Genomic DNA, 21,995 nt, shown 5'->3' with positions numbered 1-21,995 from the left:
GGTGGATATTCCTAATATATCATACCTAGGCTTAAATTTGATACTTGAAATTCTGGTTTTGCCCATTAAAATTTGTTCAGGTAGTCAGTAGTCGTTAGCTACATTTCTGCCACTGGTCTGCTGTAAAGCCACTTAAACTAAAGCACATGAAGGCCGATCTAAGTAAGGAAAACCCTGTTTTTTTCTGGTTACTATCCTTTATTCTCTGTGGAGATTATAGTTTCTATTTATTATATTTTGCTGTGTTCTTCAAATATAGCTAATATTGCATCATGTAGAACTAATTGGTGCATGTAATGCAGCATGCACCAGCCTCTGTATATGGTAGCACAGAGATGTAGCAGAAAAATGGTTTTCTGTGCAGAATATTCTTTCGCACACTGTTTCTATTTGAGTGATGTGTAAGACAGTATTCTTTAAAAATCTATTTAGTAAATCACAAGTGCATATCCTGCCAATTTCAGTGTGTCTTGTTAAAGACAGTTGGGAAAATGCTATTTATTTATTGCATTTGTATCCCACATTTTCCCACCTATTTGCAGGCTCAATGTGGCTTACAGAGTTTGGTTATGACATAATCATTCCATGATATCAGATACAATTAGTAATGTACAAAGATTAGGTGAGGGAAGAGAGAAGGAAGGTGTTAGGCAGGATATAAGGTGGACTGTAATAATTGTTAACGTTGTCTCTGAATTATCAGATTGCAAACTATGACACTAGAGCGTCAAGAGGGAGCCATTTTAATGCCAGTCCGCCATATATGAGTTACCAGTCCAATTTGGCTTTGCAGGAGAATCTAGATGCTTATTAGCCATGTGATAGTTATTAATAAGACCCCTCTTGGGTTTTACTAATAGAAATGGGAATGCTACAGGTATGGTATATTCCTGAAAACAAGACCTTTTTTTTAGCACATGGTTTCTCCAATTTTTCAATGAAAATATACAGGAGACTGGGTTTTTGTGTTCGTGATCTGAGTATATTTATAGGATTCAATTTTTTTTCTTCTCAGGTCAGGAATGTTAGAATCTGGGATTGACCGAATAATCTCTCAGGTTGTGGACCCAAAGATAAACCACACATTCAGACCTCAGGTGGAGAAGGCTGTGCATGAGTTTTTAGCTTCGGTAAACAATAAAGAAGAGGCGAATGTTTGTGCCACCCAAAATGAAGATAAACCGGATTCTTCTGTCATAGCTCCAGGTGATTTACAAAATGAAAACTTTTGGCACTAGTAGCTGGGGATCTGAGTTTCTTGTTTATATTAAATATTTAAAGTGTCATTGGATTTATTATTATTATTTTTTTTTTTTGGTGGGATGGGGAGATGTTTATGAAATGGTACATTAATTTTTAGGCAGTCAATATTTGAACGTGTTAACCTTTGTACCAATAGATCCTTGACATATGTTGGGTGGCAGTCTCTTATTTATATATAATGGGCGATCCTGTTTAGATAAAGACAATATGACATATCCAGTCCCTCCATTTTCCTTTTCTGGTGCCATATTATGACCCCACTTCATCGCTGGCATTAACCTTGCTTTTTTTTTTTTGTCAACTGGGTTCCATATGGTATTTTTGCCTCCCCCATTTTCTAAGAGAGACTGTGTCATACACTTTGTTAGTCTGAAGCAACTTCCTTTCCTTAGCGCAGGCAGCAGATGAATCCATGAACTGTTAGATTGTGTCCATCTACCAGCAGGCGTAGATAGAGATAACTCACTTAAGTGAGTGATACTGGACGACCAGCTCCTCCTTAGGCTAGTATATCTCTGTCTCCAGCAGGTGGTGGACGTATGCTTACCAGCACTTGGGTTCTTGTAATTTGGGACTTCTCCTGGGCTATCTGGTAGCTAGTTGAATCTGAGAGTGACTGGCCCTTGGTGCCATCCTTGGATGCATACCTCTCTGGGGTCCCTGCCTCACCCCTGTGTCCCCTTTCCCTCTCAGGTCTGGCTGATAGCTGTAACCTTCCTCACTATTTAAAAAAAAAAAAATAGACCTACAGTTACAGAGCAAGAGAAACAGCTCCACTAAGCAGTCGATTAACCCCCCCCCCCCCCAAAAAAAAAACCCCCAATGCAAAACCCCCAAAAATGAAGACTGTGGATGCAGGAATGGCACACACACGCTTCCCTCTTTCCTCCGGGTGTTAGTGCTCTTTTTTCCGCCCGTCTCTACTTCTGGCAATGTTTTGGCCTGGGAGGTTCGGTGGCTTTGGTGAGTGTTTCTTTTCCTTTTCTGGCGGTCAGGCATTGGCAATGGCTGAGGCGGCAAAACGATGTTCCTGCTGTGCTAAGAAGAGATCTGTAAGGGGATTGTATTTGGTGGGCTGTTCTAAGTCTGTATTGGGGGATTACGCTCCCTCTTTGGAGGCCCCCATTTCCCGTGCTGAGGGCGTGAACACGTGCGCCATTTTTATTTTGGCTCCTGATGCGCCTCCTGCCAGTCGGCTGTTGGTGGTTTCAGAGTCCTTGTGCATACCAACAGGGTTTTCTGATAGCTCCTCAGGCAACTCCCCCTCTCCTCCAGTAGTGCCTCAGGGGACGTTTTGGGGGTGGGAGCTCCGGGGAGCCATTCTCCCCAGAGTTTGTCTTTCTGTTACACCAGGCCTATATTTTCAAAACCACTCTCCCTCAGCCTTTTCTGTAAGGTACCTCGGTGTCTGTGGGCACCTTGGAAGCTGGTTTGGAACAGGTAGGGATCTTGGCTCCTGAGGACCATGCGCTGAAGAGGAGAATTACCTCTATCTTAGAAGGGGGTGTCGTTGGGCCCTGGTTCCCCTTTGCTCTCTATAGCTGCTTTTTTGGGGGATTCCCTTCGCCCCTCTAGGATAGAGGAGTTGGAGGAGGGTAAACTACTGTAGGAGGAGTCAGATGATCCTACTACTGTCAGAGTTTTCCGTAAGGATAAGCTTCCATTGCTTATTTCTAATGCCTTGGCGGCTTTAAATATTACGGATCCTGAATCACAAGGTGCTCCCTTGGTCAGTCTTAAAATGGCCAGCACATGGAAGCCTTCTAAGGCGTTCTCGGTTCACGAAGCCATTCAGGAGCTGATTTCAGCTCAGTGGTTAGCCCCCGAGGGGGTCCCTCAAGCTATGTCTCGCCTTGATCCGGTGGGTTCTGATTAGATGGACAAGTTTGTTTTCCCTACTGTGGATGACTTGGTGACGGCAGTCATCAAGAAGACTACTCTCCTGGTGGAGGGAAGTGTGACCCTCAAGGACATGCAGGACCGTCGCCTGGAAGCCTATCTCAAATGTTCATTTGAGATGTCGGCGTTGGCTCTCCAGGCCTCTATTTGTAGCTCTTATGTACCAGGGCGTGCCTCAGTTGGCTACAACAGGCTCAGGAACAAGACCCGGATGAGGGTTCGCATTTGGAGTCTATTGCCGTCCACATGGAATCGGGCTTAGCTTATCTAACTGATTCTCTCTATGAGCTGGTCCGGACATCAGGCAAGCAGATGGAGCTGGCAGTTTCTTCCTGCAAATATTGGTTACGCCATTGGACGATGGATTTGGGCTCTAAGCAATGGCTCATGCGGTTGCCTTTTCAAGGTAAACTTCTCTTTGGAGAGGATTTGGAAAAGATTGTCAAGGATTTTGGCGACTCCAAGGGTCATCGCCTCCCAGAAAACAGAGCTAGATCAGCTCTGCGGACTGGATCTTTGTGACCTTGTTTTAGAGAAGTTTGATGTTGTCACCCTGGTTGTCCTGCAGCTAACTTTCCGTGGGGCCTGTCCAGAAGCGTTCGTCCTTTTGAGGAGATGAGGTCCACAGTCTCCTCCTCGCATCCAGGAGCTACAGGTCGCACTGCTTAATGACGAGATGCTGGTCCACTCCTCGGTTACCAGGATTGTGGGTCGGTTGACTCTCTTCTATGAAGAGTGGGCCAAAATTACTTCAGATCAATGGGTCTTGGATATTATCAGAGAGGGTTGCAAGCTAAAGTTCATCTCCCCTGTAGGAGATGTGTTGTTGGAGTCCTGCTGCGCTTCCGTCTCCAAACGGGCAGCAGTCGAGGCCATTCTCTGCTCCCTGGTGGATCTCGGGGCAGTGGTTCCTGTGCCACATTTTGAGGCATGGACAGGATGTTATTCCATTTATTTCATGGTGCCTCGCTAAGGGAGTTCCTTTCGGCCCATTCTCGATCTCCGCAATGAAAACCAGATCTTGAGAGTTCGGTGTTTTCACATGGAAGCGTTGTGGTCTGTCATGGCAGCAGTTCAACCAGGAGAATTCTTTACGGCATTGGATCTCATGGAGGTGTATCTTTACATCCCCATTTGGCCTCCACATCAGCGTTTTCTGCATTTTGCCATTCTGGGCCATCATTTCCAGTTTCGGGTGATGCCCTTTGGCCTCTCTACTGCTCCATGGACGTTCCCCAAGTTCATGGTGGTAGTAGCAGCGCTCCTGCGGAAAGAAGGAGTCAGTCCATCCCTATCTGGGCGACTGGTTGATTCGAGCGGACTTGGCACAGGAGAGTCGCAGGGCAACTGACCGAGTCATTGTTCTGCTACAGTCTCTGGGTTGGGTTATCAACCTCCCCCAAGAGTCATCTCGTTTCTTCTCAACAGTTAGACTACCTGGGGGCTTACTTTGATAATGAGCTGGGATGTGTCTTCCTTCCAGAGAAGTGGATGGTCAAGCTCTGTTCTCAGATTCCAATCTGCTGCTGTTGTCAAGTCCCCAGGCCTGTGACTACATTCAGGTTTTGGGGTCCATGGTAGCGACCCTGGATGTAGTTCCGTGGGCCAGGGCTCACATGCGACCTCTTCAATCCTCTCTTCTCCGCAGATGGTCACCGGTCTCTCAGGATTATCTTCGAAGGCTTCTGTGGCTTCCCTGAGTGTGACGCAGTATGACCTGGTGGCTTCATGGTCCCCATTTGCAGAAGGGCATGTCTCTGGCGGCTCCACAGTGGGTAGTCGTATTTACGTATGCCTGTCTCTCTGGGTGGGGAGTTCATTGTCTTCGCCACTGCCCAAGGAACTTGGTCGGTGATGGAAACAGCTTGGCCAATCAATCGTCTGCAAATTCGGGCAGTCTTGAACGCCCTGCAGGCATTTCAGTCCCTGTTATTGGGCAAGGAGGTTCATGTGTTTTCGGACAACACAACGGTGGTAGCTTATATCAATTGGCAGGACGGTACTCAGAGTTCAGCTCTAGCGACAGAGGCGGATTGCCTCCTCCGGTGGGCGGAGGCTCACCTTCTATGCCTATTGGCTTCACACGTTGCAGGACAAAGCAATATGCAGGTGAATTTTCTCAGTCATTGCTTGGAACCAGCCAAATATGAACTGTCTGTGGATGCATTTCGGTTGATTTGTCAGAAATGTGGTACGTCGTCATTGGACCTCATGGCGACTCAGGTGAATGCCAAGGTACGCGTCTTCAGCAGACGAAAGGAACCTCTGTCCGCAGGACTAGACGCCCTTCTTCAGCCTTGGCCAAGGGAAACTTCTATATGTGTTTCACCTGTGGCCCTTGATCAGGTGGGTGCTGCTCCATATCGGACAACACCCAGGGCGGGTCATTCTGGTGGCTCCAGATTACTCCTGGTGTCCTTGGTATGCGGACTTGGTGCGGCTTCTCGCAGAACCGCCTTTTCAGCTCTCGGATATTCCTGGCCTCCTCCTTCAGGGACCGATGCAGATAGAGGATCCCTGCCGCTTTGGTCTTATGGCCTGGCTGTTGAGCGCGCACATTTGAGGAAGAAGGGCTATTCAGAGGTGGTGATATCTACTTGTTGCAGACTTGCAAGCGGTCTACCTTGATGGCATGTGCTCATGTTTGGCGCACCTTTGTGGTGTGGTGTGAAGCCTGCGCGTGGTCTCTCTTTCAGGCATTGCTTGCCCAACTCTTGGCCTTTTTGCAGGACAGCTTGCAGAAAGGGTTAGCCTACAATTCGCTTAGAGTCCAAGTTGCAGCTCTCGTATTCTTTTGGGGTAGAGTGGCTGGTTTTTCCCTGGCTGCTTATCCAGATGTAGTGTGGTTTTTGCGTGGGGTGCTTCATCTGCGCCCTCCCTTGCATCGGCCCTGTTGTCCTGGAACCTTAATTTAGTTCTGGGGCATTACAAGGTCTGCCTTTTCAGCCTTTATTTAAGGCTTTGGATAAAGACTTTACTTTGAAGGCGGTATTTTTGGTAGCTATGGTGTCGGCTTGTAGGGTCTCTGAGATTCAGGCTCTCTCGTGTCATGATACTTTCTTGCGGTTTTCGGAAGTGGGGATGACCTTGCGACCTGTGCCCTCCATTTTGTCGAAAGTCATCTCTGCTTTTCATCTTAATCGGCCTTTTTTTCTTTCTGCCTTTCGGGGGGAGGATTATACCTCGTATTACCACAATCTTCATTTTTTGGATGTAGGTCGGGTCCTTCTCTGCTACTTGCGGATGTCTAATGACTTTCGATGGACTGATCATCTATTTGTGCTTCTTTTGGGTTCTCGTCGTGGTGATGTGGCTTCTAAACCTACTATCGCTAGATGTATTATAAGTACATAAGTACATAAGTAGTGCCATACTGGGAAAGACCAAAGGTCCATCTAGCCCAGCATCCTGTCACCGACAGTGGCCAATCCAGGTCAAGGGCACCTGGCACGCTCCCCAAACGTAAAAACATTCCAGACAAGTTATACCTAAAAATGCGGAATTTTTCCAAGTCCATTTAATAGCGGTCTATGGACTTGTCCTTTAGGAATCTATCTAACCCCTTTTTAAACTCCGTCAAGCTAACCGCCCGTACCACGTTCTCCGGTAATGAATTCCAGAGTCTAATTACACGTTGGGTGAAGAAAAATTTTCTCCGATTCGTTTTAAATTTACCACACTGTAGCTTCAACTCATGCCCTCTAGTCCTAGTATTTTTGGATAGCGTGAACAGTCGCTTCACATCCACCCGATCCATTCCACTCATTATTTTATACACTTCTATCATATCTCCCCTCAGCCGTCTCTTCTCCAAGCTGAAAAGCCCTAGCCTTCTCAGCCTCTCTTCATAGGAAAGTCGTCCCATCCCCACTATCATTTTCGTCGCCCTTCGCTGTACCTTTTCCAATTCTACTATATCTTTTTTGAGATACGGAGACCAGTACTGAACACAATACTCCAGGTGCGGTCGCACCATGGAGCGATACAACGGCATTATAACATCCGCACACCTGGACTCCATACCCTTCCTAATAACACCCAACATTCTATTCGCTTTCCTAGCCGCAGCAGCACACTGAGCAGAAGGTTTCAGCGTATCATCGACGACGACACCCAGATCCCTTTCTTGATCCGTAACTCCTAACGCGGAACCTTGCAAGACGTAGCTATAATTCGGGTTCCTCTTACCCACATGCATCACTTTGCACTTGTCAACATTGAACTTCATCTGCCACTTGCACGCCCATTCTCCCAGTCTCGCAAGGTCCTCCTGTAATCGTTCACATTCCTCCTGCGACTTGACGACCCTGAATAATTTTGTGTCATCGGCGAATTTAATTACCTCACTAGTTATTCCCATCTCTAGGTCATTTATAAATACATTAAAAAGCAACGGACCCAGCACAGACCCCTGCGGGACCCCACTAACTACCCTCCTCCACTGAGAATACTGGCCACGCAATCCTACTCTCTGCTTCCTATCTTTCAACCAGTTCTTAATCCATAATAATACCCTACCTCCGATTCCATGACTCTGCAATTTCTTCAGGAGTCTTTCGTGCGGCACTTTGTCAAACGCCTTCTGAAAATCCAGATATACAATATCAACCGGCTCCCCATTGTCCACATGTTTGCTTACCCCCTCAAAAAAATGCATTAGATTGGTGAGGCAAGACTTCCCTTCACTAAATCCGTGCTGACTTTGTCTCATCAGTCCATGTTTTTGTATATTGAGGCAGTGATTTCCTTTGCGTACCTGTTGTGTGTTTGGGTAGCTCTGGAGGCATTGCAAGCCCATTCTACTAGGGTGCAATCAACTTCGTGGGTGGAGATTTCGATTCTGTCCCTGGATAAGATCTGTCGGGTGGCTTCTTGGGCCTCTTTGCACACTTTTTTGAAGCATTATAGAGCAGATGTGGCTGCCAGATCCGATGCTTCCTTTGGGGTGGCGGTTTTGGCTTGGGGGGGGGGGGACAGGTTCCCTTCCTGGCTAGAGAGTGCTTTGTTGCATCCTGCCAGTTCATAGATTCATCTGCTGCCTGCGCTAAGGAAGGAAAAATTATGTCTTACCTGATCATTTTCTTTCCTTTAGCTGCAGCAGATGAATCCTGGATCCCTCCCTGGTTTACTGTCGCGATTCTTTCTTTACTGTGTGTTTGTTGTTCCATTCTGTCTAGATATTCAACAATGCAGAAATGAGCGCAGAATTCAGAATCAAGCAAGGAGTTGGAGATTCAAATTATGATTAGTCTTTGTTCTGTTCAGACTATTGGGTTTTTTTTTCCCTTTTTGTTGGTGAAGAAGGTTCTTGCCAGTTGGGTGCTGGGTTTCTGCTTTGTGATGAGACATATACTAGCCTAAGGAGGAGCTGGTCGTCCAGTATCACTCAAGTTAGTTCTCTCTATCTGTACCTGCTGGTAGATGGACACAACCCACCAGTTCATGGATTCATCTGCTTCAGCTAAAGGAAATAAAATTATCAGGTAAGACATAATTTTTCCTTCCTTTCGTGTCCTGTCCGTAGATGGACAGATTGATAACATTTTTCTTTTTAACTTACAAATTTCTTCATTAAGTGGAAATAAGTATTTTCCATCCTTTAAAAACCTAAGGTTTTTACATAGGGTCCTTTTATCAAGCCATACTACAAAGTGGCCAGTGCTGTGATTAGCGCGTTTCATGGCCATGTACTAATTTCCCCATTAGCGTGTGGATATTACCACTGGGAGCCCTTACCGCCACCTATTTAGGAGGCGGTAAAGGGCTCCCGCGCTACTCTTGTTTTAATTGGGTGACATTCGGTAATGTGCCTGCGCTACCCGATTAGTGCAGACACAGCTTCTCTCTGCCTCCAGACACACCACCTGTGGCAAAAAATTATATAATTTACCATGGGAGTAGCACGTGCTGCTGGCCAAACTACTGTGGGATGCCTCAGCGCTTTCTGCGTTAGTGCTCGTTTACCGTGTGGTAGGCCAGAGTTAGTCTTGCTGTGCCTTAGTAAAAGGACCCCTTAGTGTGTGTGACAGTTTCATTTTCTCTCTGTTTTAAACATTGAAACAGTCTCTTTTTCTCTCTGTTTTAAACATTGAAACAGTCTCTTTTTCTCTATATTTTAAACACTGAACCAGTCTAATTTATTTGCCTATTTTTGGACTTTGGGGAAAAAAGCTTTAGTAATTCTTCTGTGGAGGAAAGCCATCCCATTCTGTGGGGGTTCAGGACATTATAAAAATGGTGGTAAATAAATAATTATTATATTCTTGTCTTTCTTTAAGGAGTGTCCTCTGCTGGTCCTAGTGTTAGTGCAGCAGATAATGCCTTATCTATATTGGAAACAATAACTTCACTAAATCAAGAGGCAAGCGCTGCCTGGGCCTCCAATGAGATCACAAACTCTACTAAAGGCAGTGAGAGAACATCCAAGAAGCTTCTTTCCCAGCAGAATGTTGATGGCAGCACAGAGAAGGAACGAAATCCAGAAGATGCTCAGGACAAAGAAAAACCTGCCCCTGAATCTTTAGGAGATGGATCCAAAATGATTTTGAAACATGAAGAGTTAACAGACACCCCAGGCCCAAGTGAAGAAGCGAAAGCTTACTTTAAAGAAGCTAGCATGGTGGCTCAGCCTATTAAAGAATCTGCACAGGAATGTCAGGAACAGAAAAACAAATTAGCAGAAAAATCAGACAGGAAAGTGGAGGGCAATGAAAAGGGTGAAAGGAAGGAAGAAAAGAGGGAAAACAAACCGGAGAAAAAGAATGAACTTACCAAGAAAAATGATGAGAGCCTGCGGACGAAGGAAGAAAAGCTGATAAAAGAAAAGGAGACAGATGGAGGAAAGCAGGCAGTTCCTGATAAGGCTAGCAGCAAACAAAAGACAGCTGATGGGTTCAAAGAAGGTAAGAACATGTTTGTATTGTTTTACTGTTCACAATATTTGTCTGAAGGACTGAAGTTTGCCTCCGGGAGAATTTGGGAGGAGTCGGGGGGAGTTCGGAAAGGTCTGTTTTTAAATGCTGTTTATTTTCTAGATGAGCAAATATCAGCCCATTACAGTTTGATTTATAGTATAGTGTAATTGCGTCATTACATTTCCTGAAACAATAGAAAATTGCAGTATCATTTGTTACATTTGTGTTGATTGAAAAATGCTTATTATTCATCATAAACTTGGTGTTCAATTTAGAACTGTAGCTTTTGGCTCATTTAGAGGGGTACTAGAGAAAAATGGGCATTAGGTCACTCTTGATGGTGAAATATAGTAAGCGGCTTAAAAATAACCTTAAAACGTTGCTTTACTGATTGCTGATCTTTCAATATTTATTTTAATTAGTTTTATTGGATAGGATCACCTCTTAAAACACAGCCAGCTCCTAAGCCAGCTATTTGGAAATAGGTCTTCACTTTCACTTAGACACACAGCCTGAAAATTCCATTTGGAAAAAAAAATACGCCTAGACATATTCTCTAAAGTACGCCTACATTTTATAAAATAAGCTTAAATGTCTACTTCCTTGTCATCAAGCAGATGAATCCATTACGAATGGGATGTGTCCATCAACCGTTGTATCGCTCCATGGTGCGACCGCACCTGGAGTATTGTGTTCAGTACTGGTCTCCGTATCTCAAAAAAGATATAGTAGAATTGGAAAAGGTACAGCGAAGGGCGACGAAAATGATAGTGGGGATGGGACGACTTTCCTATGAAGAGAGGCTGAGAAGGCTAGGGCTTTTTAGCTTGGAGAAGAGACGGCTGAGGGGAGATATGATAGAAGTGTATAAAATAATGAGTGGAATGGATCGGGTGGATGTGAAGAGACTGTTCACGCTATCCAAAAATACTAGGACTAGAGGGCATGAGTTGAAGCTACAGTGTGGTAAATTTAAAACGAATCGGAGAAAATTTTTCTTCACCCAACGTGTAATTAGACTCTGGAATTCGTTGCCGGAGAACGTGGTACGGGCGGTTAGCTTGACGGAGTTTAAAAAGGGGTTAGATAGATTCCTAAAGGACAAGTCCATAGACCGCTATTAAATGGACTTGGAAAAATTCCGCATTTTTAGGTATAACTTGTCTGGAATGTTTTTACGTTTGGGGAGCGTGCCAGGTGCCCTTGACCTGGATTGGCCACTGTCGGTGACAGGATGCTGGGCTAGATGGACCTTTGGTCTTTCCCAGTATGGCACTACTTATGTACTTATGTACTTATGAGATAGAGAGCACTGAAAAACCATAGTGCCTCATTGCCAGCTAGCTCCATCTACCTGTTCAGTATTCTCTATCTCCCCAGCAGGGTGGACGCAGCTTATTCAGCTCCTTCAGAAATCTGCCTGGGGTGGCTCCTGTGTTTTGGCCAGTTGTAGCAGGGGTGTTGTGGCTGGTGGTGCCCACTTTAAAGGCACATAGGCTCGCCCTTTCCCTGCCTTACCCGGCCCCTGATGTGGATATAGACACATAGGTTTGCCCTGTCCCTGTCTTTTCCCACACTGTCCTTGGTGGATGCAGGCACATTGGTTTGTCCTTTCCCTGCCTTTCCCACTCTACTGATCCTCTGGAATTGGAAATTTGCCTCTATTGCTGTTGCCTCTAACTTTCCTCACAGCGTTAAAAAAAAAAAAAAAAAAAAAAAAAAAGTTGTGTCGCGCTTTGGCACTGCGATTCCAGAAAAGAGGTTTTCTTCTGATTGTGCAGCATGACTGGAGCTCTAGTCTAGTGAGGTAAGAGCGTTTTGTAGCTCCTCCGGGGAGGGCCCATGATCGGGATGTTTTTGGCGCGAATCCGCTATGTTGAATTTTCCGCCATTTTTTGGCGATGCCTGCGGAGGTTGTTAAGCGCTGTTCCCATTGTGGCAAGTGCAGATCAGCAGCAGGGCTCTGTAAATCGTGCTCGTCAGAGCCGGCACGAGCATGGCGAGCAATGTTTCTTCCCGCTCAGTGGAGCTGGCAGTGGGCGCCATTTTGGACGCGCTGCATGGCACAACCCCCTCAGAAGCGGAGGGGAGCCTCGTGTGGAGGCTAACAGGGGAGCTTCTATTCCCGGACTGGAACCGGGAGGCCAGGGTAAGCCCTTCTCCCCTGAGTTTGTGTTACTGCTGCATAAAGCATTCATGTTAAAAAGAGCTCGCCCACAGGGGTCTCATTCGGCCCTGCTAACTGTTCCCCCTCCAGTGGAGCGTGAGATCGGATTGCCGTCAGCCGCGTTTTCCCCTGACAGCTGGCCGCAAGACAAGCGCAGAAGGGTTAATTCCCCTTCAGAGAGTGGTGCACCCCCTTGTTCCCCCCCGTGGTCCGGATGTGAGGATTCTGAGGGGTCTGGCAGGCCCTCGTGGTCTGAAGAGCCACAGGTAGGTGCAGGATTGCCACCGGATCCAGATGATCCTTCCGCGGTGAGGATTTTCCACCAAGACGAGCTGCCAGCGCTTATTTCTGATGCCTTGCGGGTCCTCTCTATTGAAGATCCTGGGAGTGGCAAAGCCTCCTCTGGTAATCCGAGGATGGCAAGTACTAAGAAGCCTGCTTGAGCCTTTCCTTTGCATGACTCCATCCAAGAGCTTATTTCGGCTTAACAGGCTGACCCCAAGGGGCCTTTGAAAGTCGCCAGGGCAATGGGGCAATTATACCCTCTAAGTGAGGAGCATTTGGCGCGCCTAGCAGTGCCTAAAGTGGATGCCCTAGTCACGGCTGTGACAGAGAACTACCCTCCCAGTTGAAGGAGGAGTCGCCCTGAAGGACATGCGGGACCAACGCCTGGAATCAGCTATGAAACGGTCCTTTGAAATTTCAGGCCTATCCTTACGGGCATCTGTATGCAGCTACTATGCTGCTCGAGCCTGCCTCGCTTGGTTGCAACAGGCAGTGGAACAGCCCAGGGATGGAGCAGAGCCCCTTACTGAGGTGGCACCACAGATGGAGTCGGCCTTGTCTTTCTTGGCTGACGCCCTTTATGATCTGGTCAGAGCTTCAGCTAAACAGATGGCTGTGGCGGTGGCAGCTCGCCGCCTTCTATGGCTATGGCATTGGGCGGCTGACGGCCTCTAAGCAAAGGTTGGTGAAGTTGCCCTTCCAAGGCCTTCTCCTATTTGGTGAGGAGTTGGAGAAAATTGTTAAAGGCCTGGGGGATGCTGAACCCCAGCGCTTACCCGAGGATAGGCCGAGGCCTCTCTCCAAGGGTCAGGCGGTTCCCTCCTCTTACAGACCTCGCTTCTGTGAAGCTAGAAGGTACCGCCTGGGGTGTTCTGCTGGGTTCACTTCTCGTGCCCGCTTTCAGCAGAGGAACGCCTTTCGTTCGGACAAGCGTTCCGCAGCGACTGCCTAAAGACCTGGAGTTCAAGGGCGACCCTCTCCTCGATTCCTGCAATAGGAGGACGACTTTCCCTCTTTCTCGAGGAGTGGGTCAAGATTTCCTCAAATCAGTAGGTTTTGGACCTGATCAGAGATGGCTACAGAATAGAATTCAATGCCCTGGTGAGAGACGTGTTTGTGGCGTCCCGATGCGGTTCTGCCATCAAACGGGCGGCGGTAGAGGAGACCTTCCAAGGCTTGGTTCACCTAGGGGCGGTGTCCCCGGTGCCTCCCGCCGAACACGGCTCCGGCCATTACTCCATTTACTTTGTGGTGCCGCGAAAAGGCGGGTCTTTTCAACCCATCCTTGACTTAAAAGAAGTCAACAAGTCTCTAAGAGTGCGGCATTTTCACATGGAAACCCTGCGCACCGTCATTGCGGCTGTACAGCCAGGAGAGTTTCTCACGTCTCTGGACCTGAAAGAAGCTTACTTGAACATTCCTATTTGGCCCCCGCACCAAAGGTTTCTGCGGTTTGCGGTGATGGGAAAACATTTCCAGTTTCGGGCCTTGCCTTTTGGCCTTGCCACAGCTCCCCGAACCTTTTCCAAGGTAATGGTGGTAGTAGCTGCCTTTCTCAGGCGAGAGGGTATTTGGGTTCACCCAAACCTAGATGACTGGCTCATCAGAGCGGACTCGACAGAGGAGAGTCGTCAGGTAACAGCCAGAGTGGTGTTAGTACTTCAGTCTCTGGGCTGGGTCGTCAATATAGCCAAAAGTCACCTGACCCCCTCTCAATCTCTAGAATATTTGGGGGTTCGGTTCGACACGGCCTCGGGGTTTGTTTACCTGAGCAAAGGCGGTGCAAGCTTCAGAATCAGGTCCGTCTGCTCCTGAGGATGCCTCACCCCCGCGCTTGGGACATTGTCCAGCTGTTAGGGTCGATGACGGCCACCTTGGAAGTGGTGCCCTGGGTGAGAGCGCACCTGAGACCTCTGCAGTGCTCCCTGCTTCAACGATGGTCTACAATTTCTCAGGATTATCAGTGCAGACTCACCTGGCTCCCTACGGTCCGTCTCAGTATGGAGTGGTGGCTCTCAGACAGCATGCTGCGGCGAGGAATGCCACTAGCGCTCCCTGATTGGTGCCTGGTGGTAACAGATGCCAACCTGAAGGGCTGGGGTGCACATTGCTGGGGAAGGCATGCCCAGGGTCTCTGTGGCCAAGGAGTCGGAGTGGTCCATCAATCGCTTGGAGTTGAAAGCGATTTTCCAGGCTCTTCTGGCTTTTCACTCGACCCTGGAAGGATTGGCTGTCAGAGTTCTGTCAGACAACACAGCAGCAGTGGCCTACATAAATCGACAAGGCGGCACTCAGTGCAGAGCACTGGCCGCACAGGCCGCGCAGATTTGCCACTGGGCCGAGCTGCATCTGCAGTTTCTGTCAGCAGCTCACATTGCAGGTCAGAGCAACGTGCAAGCCGATTAAGCAGGCATCAAATTGATCCAGCGGAGTGGGAACTGGCAGACGAAGTGTTTCTTCACATCTGTGCCAAGTGGGGGACGCCCGTAGTGGATCTTATGGCCTCAAGCGCAAATGCCAAAGTCCTGTGCTTTTACAGCAGATGGAGAGATCCTCGCTCGGCGGGGTTGGATCCCTTGGCTCAGCCCTGGCCTCAGGGCCTCCTGTATGTGTTCCCTCTGTAGCCTTTGATAGGGCTAGTGCTCCTGTGGATTCGGCTACATCAAGGAGCGATGGTTCTCATTGCCCCGGATTGGCCCAGGAGACCGTGGTTTGCGGACCTTCGGCGGATGCTGGTAGAGGCTCCCCTTCCTTTTCCTCTGGTACCGAATCTGTTGTCACAGGGACCGGTGACCATGGAGGACGCCTGCCGCTTTGGTCTTATGGCATGGCTATTGAGAGGGTGCAACTGAGAGACAAGGGTTATTCCACTAAAGTCATTTCCACTCTCCTACAGGCCCGCAAGCGTTCCACTTCCGTGGGTTATGCCAGGATTTGGCGCCAATTTGAGGCTTGGTGTGCTTCTAAAGTGATCACACCCATGCGGGCTTCTGTCTCGCTGATACTTGACATTTTGCAGGATGGTTTACCAAAAGGCCTTGCCTATAATCCCTGTGTGTTCAAGTGGCAGCCTTAGCATGTTTTCGAGGGAAGGTCGCTGGCCTCTCTCTGGCTGCTTATCCAGATGTGGCACGGTTTCTTAGAGGGGTGCTTCGGCACCGTCCTCCCGTACGGGCTCTGTATCCGGCCTGGAACCTGGGGTTAGTTTTAAAGGCCCTTCAGTGTTTGCCCTTCGAGCCGCTAAGGCGAGCTTCATAGAAGGATGTGATCCTAAAGACGGTCTTTTTGGTGGCCATTACTTCGGCAAGACGGGTGTCTGAGTTCCAGGTGCTGTCCTGTCGAGACCCTTTTCTGCAATTCTCAGAGTCCAGAGTTATGGTACTTACGGTGCCTTCCTTCCTGCCTAAGGTGGTTTTAGCGTTTCACCTAAACCAGCCTATTTTCCTACCTTCCTTTTCCAGAGAGGAGTTTCCGGAGGCCTTTGGGCAATTGCACCTCCTTAGATGTGCGAAAGGCTCTGTTGCAGTATCTGCGCATGCCAAATGCTTTTAGGACCTCTGATCATCTTTTTGTCCTGTTGTCAGGTCCGCGCAGAGGGTCTCCAGCGTCTAAAGCCACTATTGCCCGTTGGCTCAAGGAAGCTATTTTTTCAGCCTATCTGCTGTCTGGCCAGCCTCTGCTTGAAGCCTTCAAAGCACATTCCACAAGAGGCGAGTGCCTCTTCTTGGGCTGAAACTGGAGCACTCTCTCTTCAAGAGATATGCAGTGCAGCAACATGGGCTTCTAAGGTCTCTTTTGCCCGACATTACAGGCTGGATGTGGCTGCCAGGAGAGACGCACATTTTGGAGCACAAGTGCTGGCGCGTGGTGTGGCTTGTTCCCACCCTATATAGGGATTGCTTTGATACATCCCATTCGTAATGGATTCATCTGCTTGATGACAAGGAAGGGAAAATTAGGTTCTTACCTTGGTAATTTTCTTTCCTTTAGTCATAGCAGATGAATCCATGAGCCCTCCCTCAGTGATTGATTGTATGATTGCTGTTGTTTTATGTTCAGTTTTTCCTGTAGATATGTTCCCTCATTTGGAGAAGTTGGAAAACAGTCTTCAGGATTTCTGTTTTGTTACAGGAGGTTGAGTTCGTCCCTCCTTTGTGTTATTGCTCCTGTTCTGGGGCGTTCATCTGCTGTGAGGAAAGTTCATGTTATGCTACTTTGTGGTGTAATACTGCTTTGGAAGCTTCAAATACTGAAGAGGCAGATGGAGCTAGCTGGCCATGAGGCACTATGGTTTTTCAGTGCTCTCTATCTCCCCCTGCTGGTTGATGGACACAACCCATTCGTAATGGATTCATCTGCTATGACTAAAGGAAAGAAAATTACCATGGTAAGAACCTAATTTTCCTGTGGTATATAGAATATGCTTAGCGCCTCTCCTCGCGACCAAATTTAGTTGTGGCTGTTTACACTGTTTTACTTGGTGTAAATCACGACGCCTAAGTTAGGTGCAAAGTGAGTGTATTCTATAACAACGCACATAGATTTTAGAAACACCCATGCCTCAGCCATGGCCATGCCCTCCTTTCAACTATGCAACTTGGAATTTACAGGCATCATTCCAGAATACGCTTAATGAGTTGTGTGCATAAAACTTAATGCTAGTTAGTACTGATAATTGCTTGTTAACTTCCAATTGACAGCACTGATTAGCACTAATTAAGTTACGTGAATTGTTATGGAATACGCTTCGATTTCCGTGCGGAAATTAAGTCGTGATATATAGAGTCTGGCAGATAAGGGGTAATTTTATAAAAAGTTTACTAAATTTAAAATATTTTTGACATATGGAAAATGGCCATTTGGGCCAGATTCTATATATGATGCCTATATTTGTGCACCAAAGTCCAGGTACATTCTAAAACTACGCATGTAACTTAATTGGCTCAACAAGCCAGTCAGTGTTTTTAACAGCACTTAACAAGCAATAATGAACACTAATTGCAATAATTGCAAGGTAAACACATTCTGTAATGAACTGCGCCTAAATGGTGAAATACGCAGTTCAAAATAAATGCATTCAGTTCAAAAGGGGCATGTTTATGGGAGTTTCGTAGGCATTCCAAAATTTACGCACATAGTTTCAGAATACAGCCCAGTCTGCCTAAATCTCCGTGCAAGGATTTACACCAGGTATTCATTGGTGTAAATGGGCGTGTGCAGATTTAGGCGAAATATCGACTAAGCGTATTCTATACATGCATAAACCTTATAGAATACGCTTAGGCAAAATTGAATTCGGTGTGGATTTTTTAGGTGCCATATATAGAATCTGGTCCTATGCGTGTATACTCAAGCATAGTTTTATAAAGTAGATGCATTGACAGGTGTAGGGTAATTTAGTAAAGAGGCGCTACAACATGCCTATTGAAGCCTATTCTGTAAAGAAAAGCTGCCTGCTTTTTTTTTTTTTTTTATATAGAACACCAGTATGACTTGCCAAAAATGTACCCATAATCTAGGGACAATCATTTAGACCAGCCATAGAGCTGATGCAAATGATCACACCTAGAATATTAAAGAATGCATGTAGATTACAAGATTCTGTAATCTACATATATAAATGTGTGTCCCTGCTCACGTTCTATTCAGACTCCACCCACTGGAATGCCAACCTGCAAACTACACGCCATTGCATTTAGACAGCATTTTACAGAATAATGCGTAGCTGGTTTATTGACATTTATGCATATATGTGTTCACATATGCATATAAAATGCTGGTCTTCAGGTTATTTATGTTTGTTCTTGGCGTTTGTTGCTCTCCGTTTTTACCTGGAATTATTGCCTCAGTGTCTCATAATAGAAGGGGGAAAGGTTGGGTGTTTGCCACCTCAACCCTAATTGCTTCCTCCAGTAAACAAGCGCCTATTCAACAGTATACCATCCAGCACCCTAAAGTGGAAACCGGAGGGGCAGGCTCTAAAGCTGTGGCTGACCTTGGAGAGTCTTCATGGTCGAGCTTGCAAACATCGTTTGTCCCCTCCAGCTCTTCATCCTCCACCCTGTCCTGTGCTCTCTTTGACGCTGGTAGAGAAAATAGCTGTGCAAGATTTGGTTCCCGCCTGAAGAGGAACGCCGGGAGCATTAATATCAGATGCAGGCCTGACTTTAGCTACCCTCATGGACTCTCATCTTTCAGAGGCTGTGACACAGCAAGGAGCAGTTGGAGGTATTGCTGTGGTTCCATCTGAGGCATGGATTGCCAAATCTGCCCTTGTGAGCCTAATGCGGAGGGGATGAGAGGAACATCTTTGCTAAGGGCAGGAGTGGATCTGGCAGTTTGCCGATTCCCTCTGGTGGAGTGACTATAGAAGCTGTATGGGCTATGTTGTCCAAATTAGATAAAGCAATGATATAATCTGCTGAGGACTTATCTGTTCTAGTTGTTAAGGTAGATAATATTTCAAAACATCAAGATCAAACTCAAGTGATATTTCAGAATAAAATGCTTACTATTGAACAAGGTATCAAAAATCTCAAGTTTGTGCAAGAGCATTTGTGCGTTTATTGGGGGTAGCTTGACTGATTGCAGCCTCTCTTCCCCCCTATTTTATAGATACATGTAGTTGTCTGTGTTGTGTTGTTAATAACCGGTGCAGTTGTAATTATTTTGGGTTCTCTGTTATGAATTTTTGTCTGTGGAATAATCTTTCGGGCAGATCTTGAACTTATTGATTCTTTTCGAGGTAGCCTTTGTCTAGGGTTACCATATTTGCCCCCCCCCCCCCCAAAAAAAAAGGACACATGCCCCACCCCCGTCCCTGTCACATATCGCCCCACCCCTTTCACCCTTCCCCTGGTCACACCCCCCTAAGGGTGTCCTCCCCTTACCTTACTCTACTACCCTGGTGGTCTTGTAACCTCTTCGGGGCAGGAAAGAGCTCCCTCTTTCCTGCCCGGAGTGCTGCCCTGCATCCTGTTCCCCTTGCAGTGCTGAGTGCTGGCAGTCCCAGGGCCAATTCAAAATGGCCGCCGAGAGGCCGCTTCAACTCCAATATGAAATATTGGATCCCTTTTGAAAATATAGCTTCTGAACTTTCCATCTGTATTGAAAATAATTATCTAATCAGTAATGGCTGTTAAGCAATTATTGACATTAATTGGCACTAATTTGGGTTTGCTTGTGGATAGGACGTCGTAATTATGTAAATATCTGCACCCAAACCTCTTGTGTGCAACCCAAAAGGGGTGTGGCCATGGGAGGGGCATGGGTGAGTCAGGGATGTTCACAAAAGTTGTATCCAGTGCTACAGAATTCTGGGGATTTGCGCCCAACTTGCATACCAGATTTTAGTTTGTGTAAGTTGGGTGCACAAATCCCTGTTAGGTTCTGTTCTATAAAGGGCACTCATCCTGTGGTGCCTGTTATAGAACAGCACTGAGCATTGGTTTTTCCCAGTGCCTGTTTTTTTTTTTGGTACCATTTACTGAATCTGGCACATTATGAATTAAAGTAAAAGGCATACTCTCATTCATTTAAATGCACTCTCTCCAGACATCCACCAGGCCTAAATCCTTTCTGTGAGTTAGAACAGCCTTAGTTGTAGCAGTTAACTTAAAATTCCCATGCGACTGTTAAAGATCCCCTTCTCCCACCCCTAAACAGATTGGGCTGTTTTAGAGCCCTAAAATTAGCCTCAAAAGTTTGTTAAAGAAATTCAGAGAACTTTTATTTGGGGCATAGTGATTTGCTATCTTTTGTCTTCCCCTTAAGATAATTAGGAATCTTCCTTCTTAATCCTGCAGTATTTGCCTGAGAGAAAAAAGTAATCCTTAAAAATTAATATGGTCACAATTCTTTTTGCTTTGGTGTGAGCGGAAAAAATGACCTCCTCTGTCCACCCTCTCTGTAACTTTAAAATGTTTTCCGCCGCTGTCAGATGTGTCCTCTATAACAATGATGTCATTGCCCTTACACTATGGGGCTCATTTTCGAAAGAGAAAAAAGTCTAAAAAGTGGCATAAAGCAGTGTTTTGACGTTTTTCTTGCCAAAATGTCCAAATTGGTATTTCAAAACTTATTTTCCAGACTTTTGGACGCACTGCAGATGAACAGCATAGAGAATGTCAAGGGAGCATGTCAGGGGCGTGTTAAGGTTAGGATTTGGGGATTTCTAAGACTTGCACCTTTTTCAACTATAATGGAACAAAATGAAAATGTCCAGGCTAAAACTAAAATGTTTTGGTCTAGACCTCTTTTAATAATGACTAAGGAGTAGGAGAAGAGTGGGAACAGAGTCAGGCTGTTGGAAAAAAATAGACCAAAGGCATCCAATGTAGATATAGAATGTTTGTTAAGGGATGGTACCATGTTTTGGCACGGAAAGTGCCTTCTTCTGGAGTCTGCACAAATACAGATCAAGACACATACAAAAACAACTTGTAAACGAAAGGAGACATATTACATATAAAAAGGTGTTCCAAAAAAGTATGTATATACAATTAATGTGGTCATAAAAATATATATAATAAATTAAAAAGCCATAAGATTGAGCAATCATTTTAAATGTACACAAAGATTAATGACAAATGTAAATGTAAGGAAATATCTACTATAATAAAACTCACCCTCAGCATTCTGAAGACAATGTTCTGAAGTCAGTCACTCCCGGAAGGGTTCGTCAGTTCATGGTGGTGAAGCCACAACACTGACCGTGTCTCTCTGCCCCGTCCTCGCATGACGGACCAATAAAAAAAAACACCCTCAACGTTCTGAAATACAAAGGACCATCACAAAACCGTTCCCAGGCAACGCTAGGCAATGTAAGACGGACCTATTAGAGGAAACTATATGGCAATAAGGGAGGAGCATTCACAAGCAGAACGGCTCATTATCTGTGCAGCACGGAGAGCACAGAACCACCGCTTGAACGAGAGAAGAATATTCCTGCTGTGGGTATGTGCAAAAATAGACCGGAAGGGGGGGGGGGGGGGATTTTTAAATGCCTAATGCCGGTACTGAAGAGTGCCGGAGGGCCTATAGCATAGACTACATTTGGGTTCGCTTGACATGGAGTCGGTGGAGCCGGAGAACAGAGTGCCCCTCACTATCTGGGACGTGGACGACCAGGACAAGCTGCGGCCCAGCTGGAAGGATTACCCACGACCCAGCCAGCAGCAAACAGCGACCAAGGAAGGGGGAGGAGTAGGGAAACTCACGGAGCGTGTTTCCCTACTCCTTCCCTGCCTAGGAATCGCTGGAGACTGGCTGCCAAACTAACGAAACAACCGCACACCGACGCACCACCTCCATCATTCGAAAGGCATCCACTCTTCCTTCAACAGAAATGCAAACTAATAATACAAAACAAACAAAGAATAACTGCAGGTAACTCCCCACCCCCTTCCTCTTTTGCCAAAGTGGCCAAGGACGTGCCCAACCATCCCCAGCCTCAGGCAAGCCGTCTC

General features: G+C 46.5%; 1 protein-coding gene across 1 annotated transcript in view; it reads left to right on the top strand.

Moving 5' to 3' along the window:
- Positions 1-21,995, top strand: part of BOD1L1 (biorientation of chromosomes in cell division 1 like 1) — a 441,813-nt gene that overhangs the window by 41,137 nt on the left and 378,681 nt on the right. Inside the window, exons 3-4 of the mRNA XM_030191194.1 lie at positions 1,016-1,206; positions 9,441-10,064. Coding sequence (XP_030047054.1) covers positions 1,016-1,206; positions 9,441-10,064 — 815 coding nt within the window. The remainder of the gene's footprint in view (positions 1-1,015; positions 1,207-9,440; positions 10,065-21,995) is intronic.

This window comes from Microcaecilia unicolor, chromosome 2 (genome assembly GCF_901765095.1).
Source record: "Microcaecilia unicolor chromosome 2, aMicUni1.1, whole genome shotgun sequence".
NCBI classification, from domain to species: Eukaryota; Metazoa; Chordata; class Amphibia; order Gymnophiona; family Siphonopidae; genus Microcaecilia; species Microcaecilia unicolor.
This window is presented reverse-complemented; position numbering and strand designations above follow the sequence as displayed.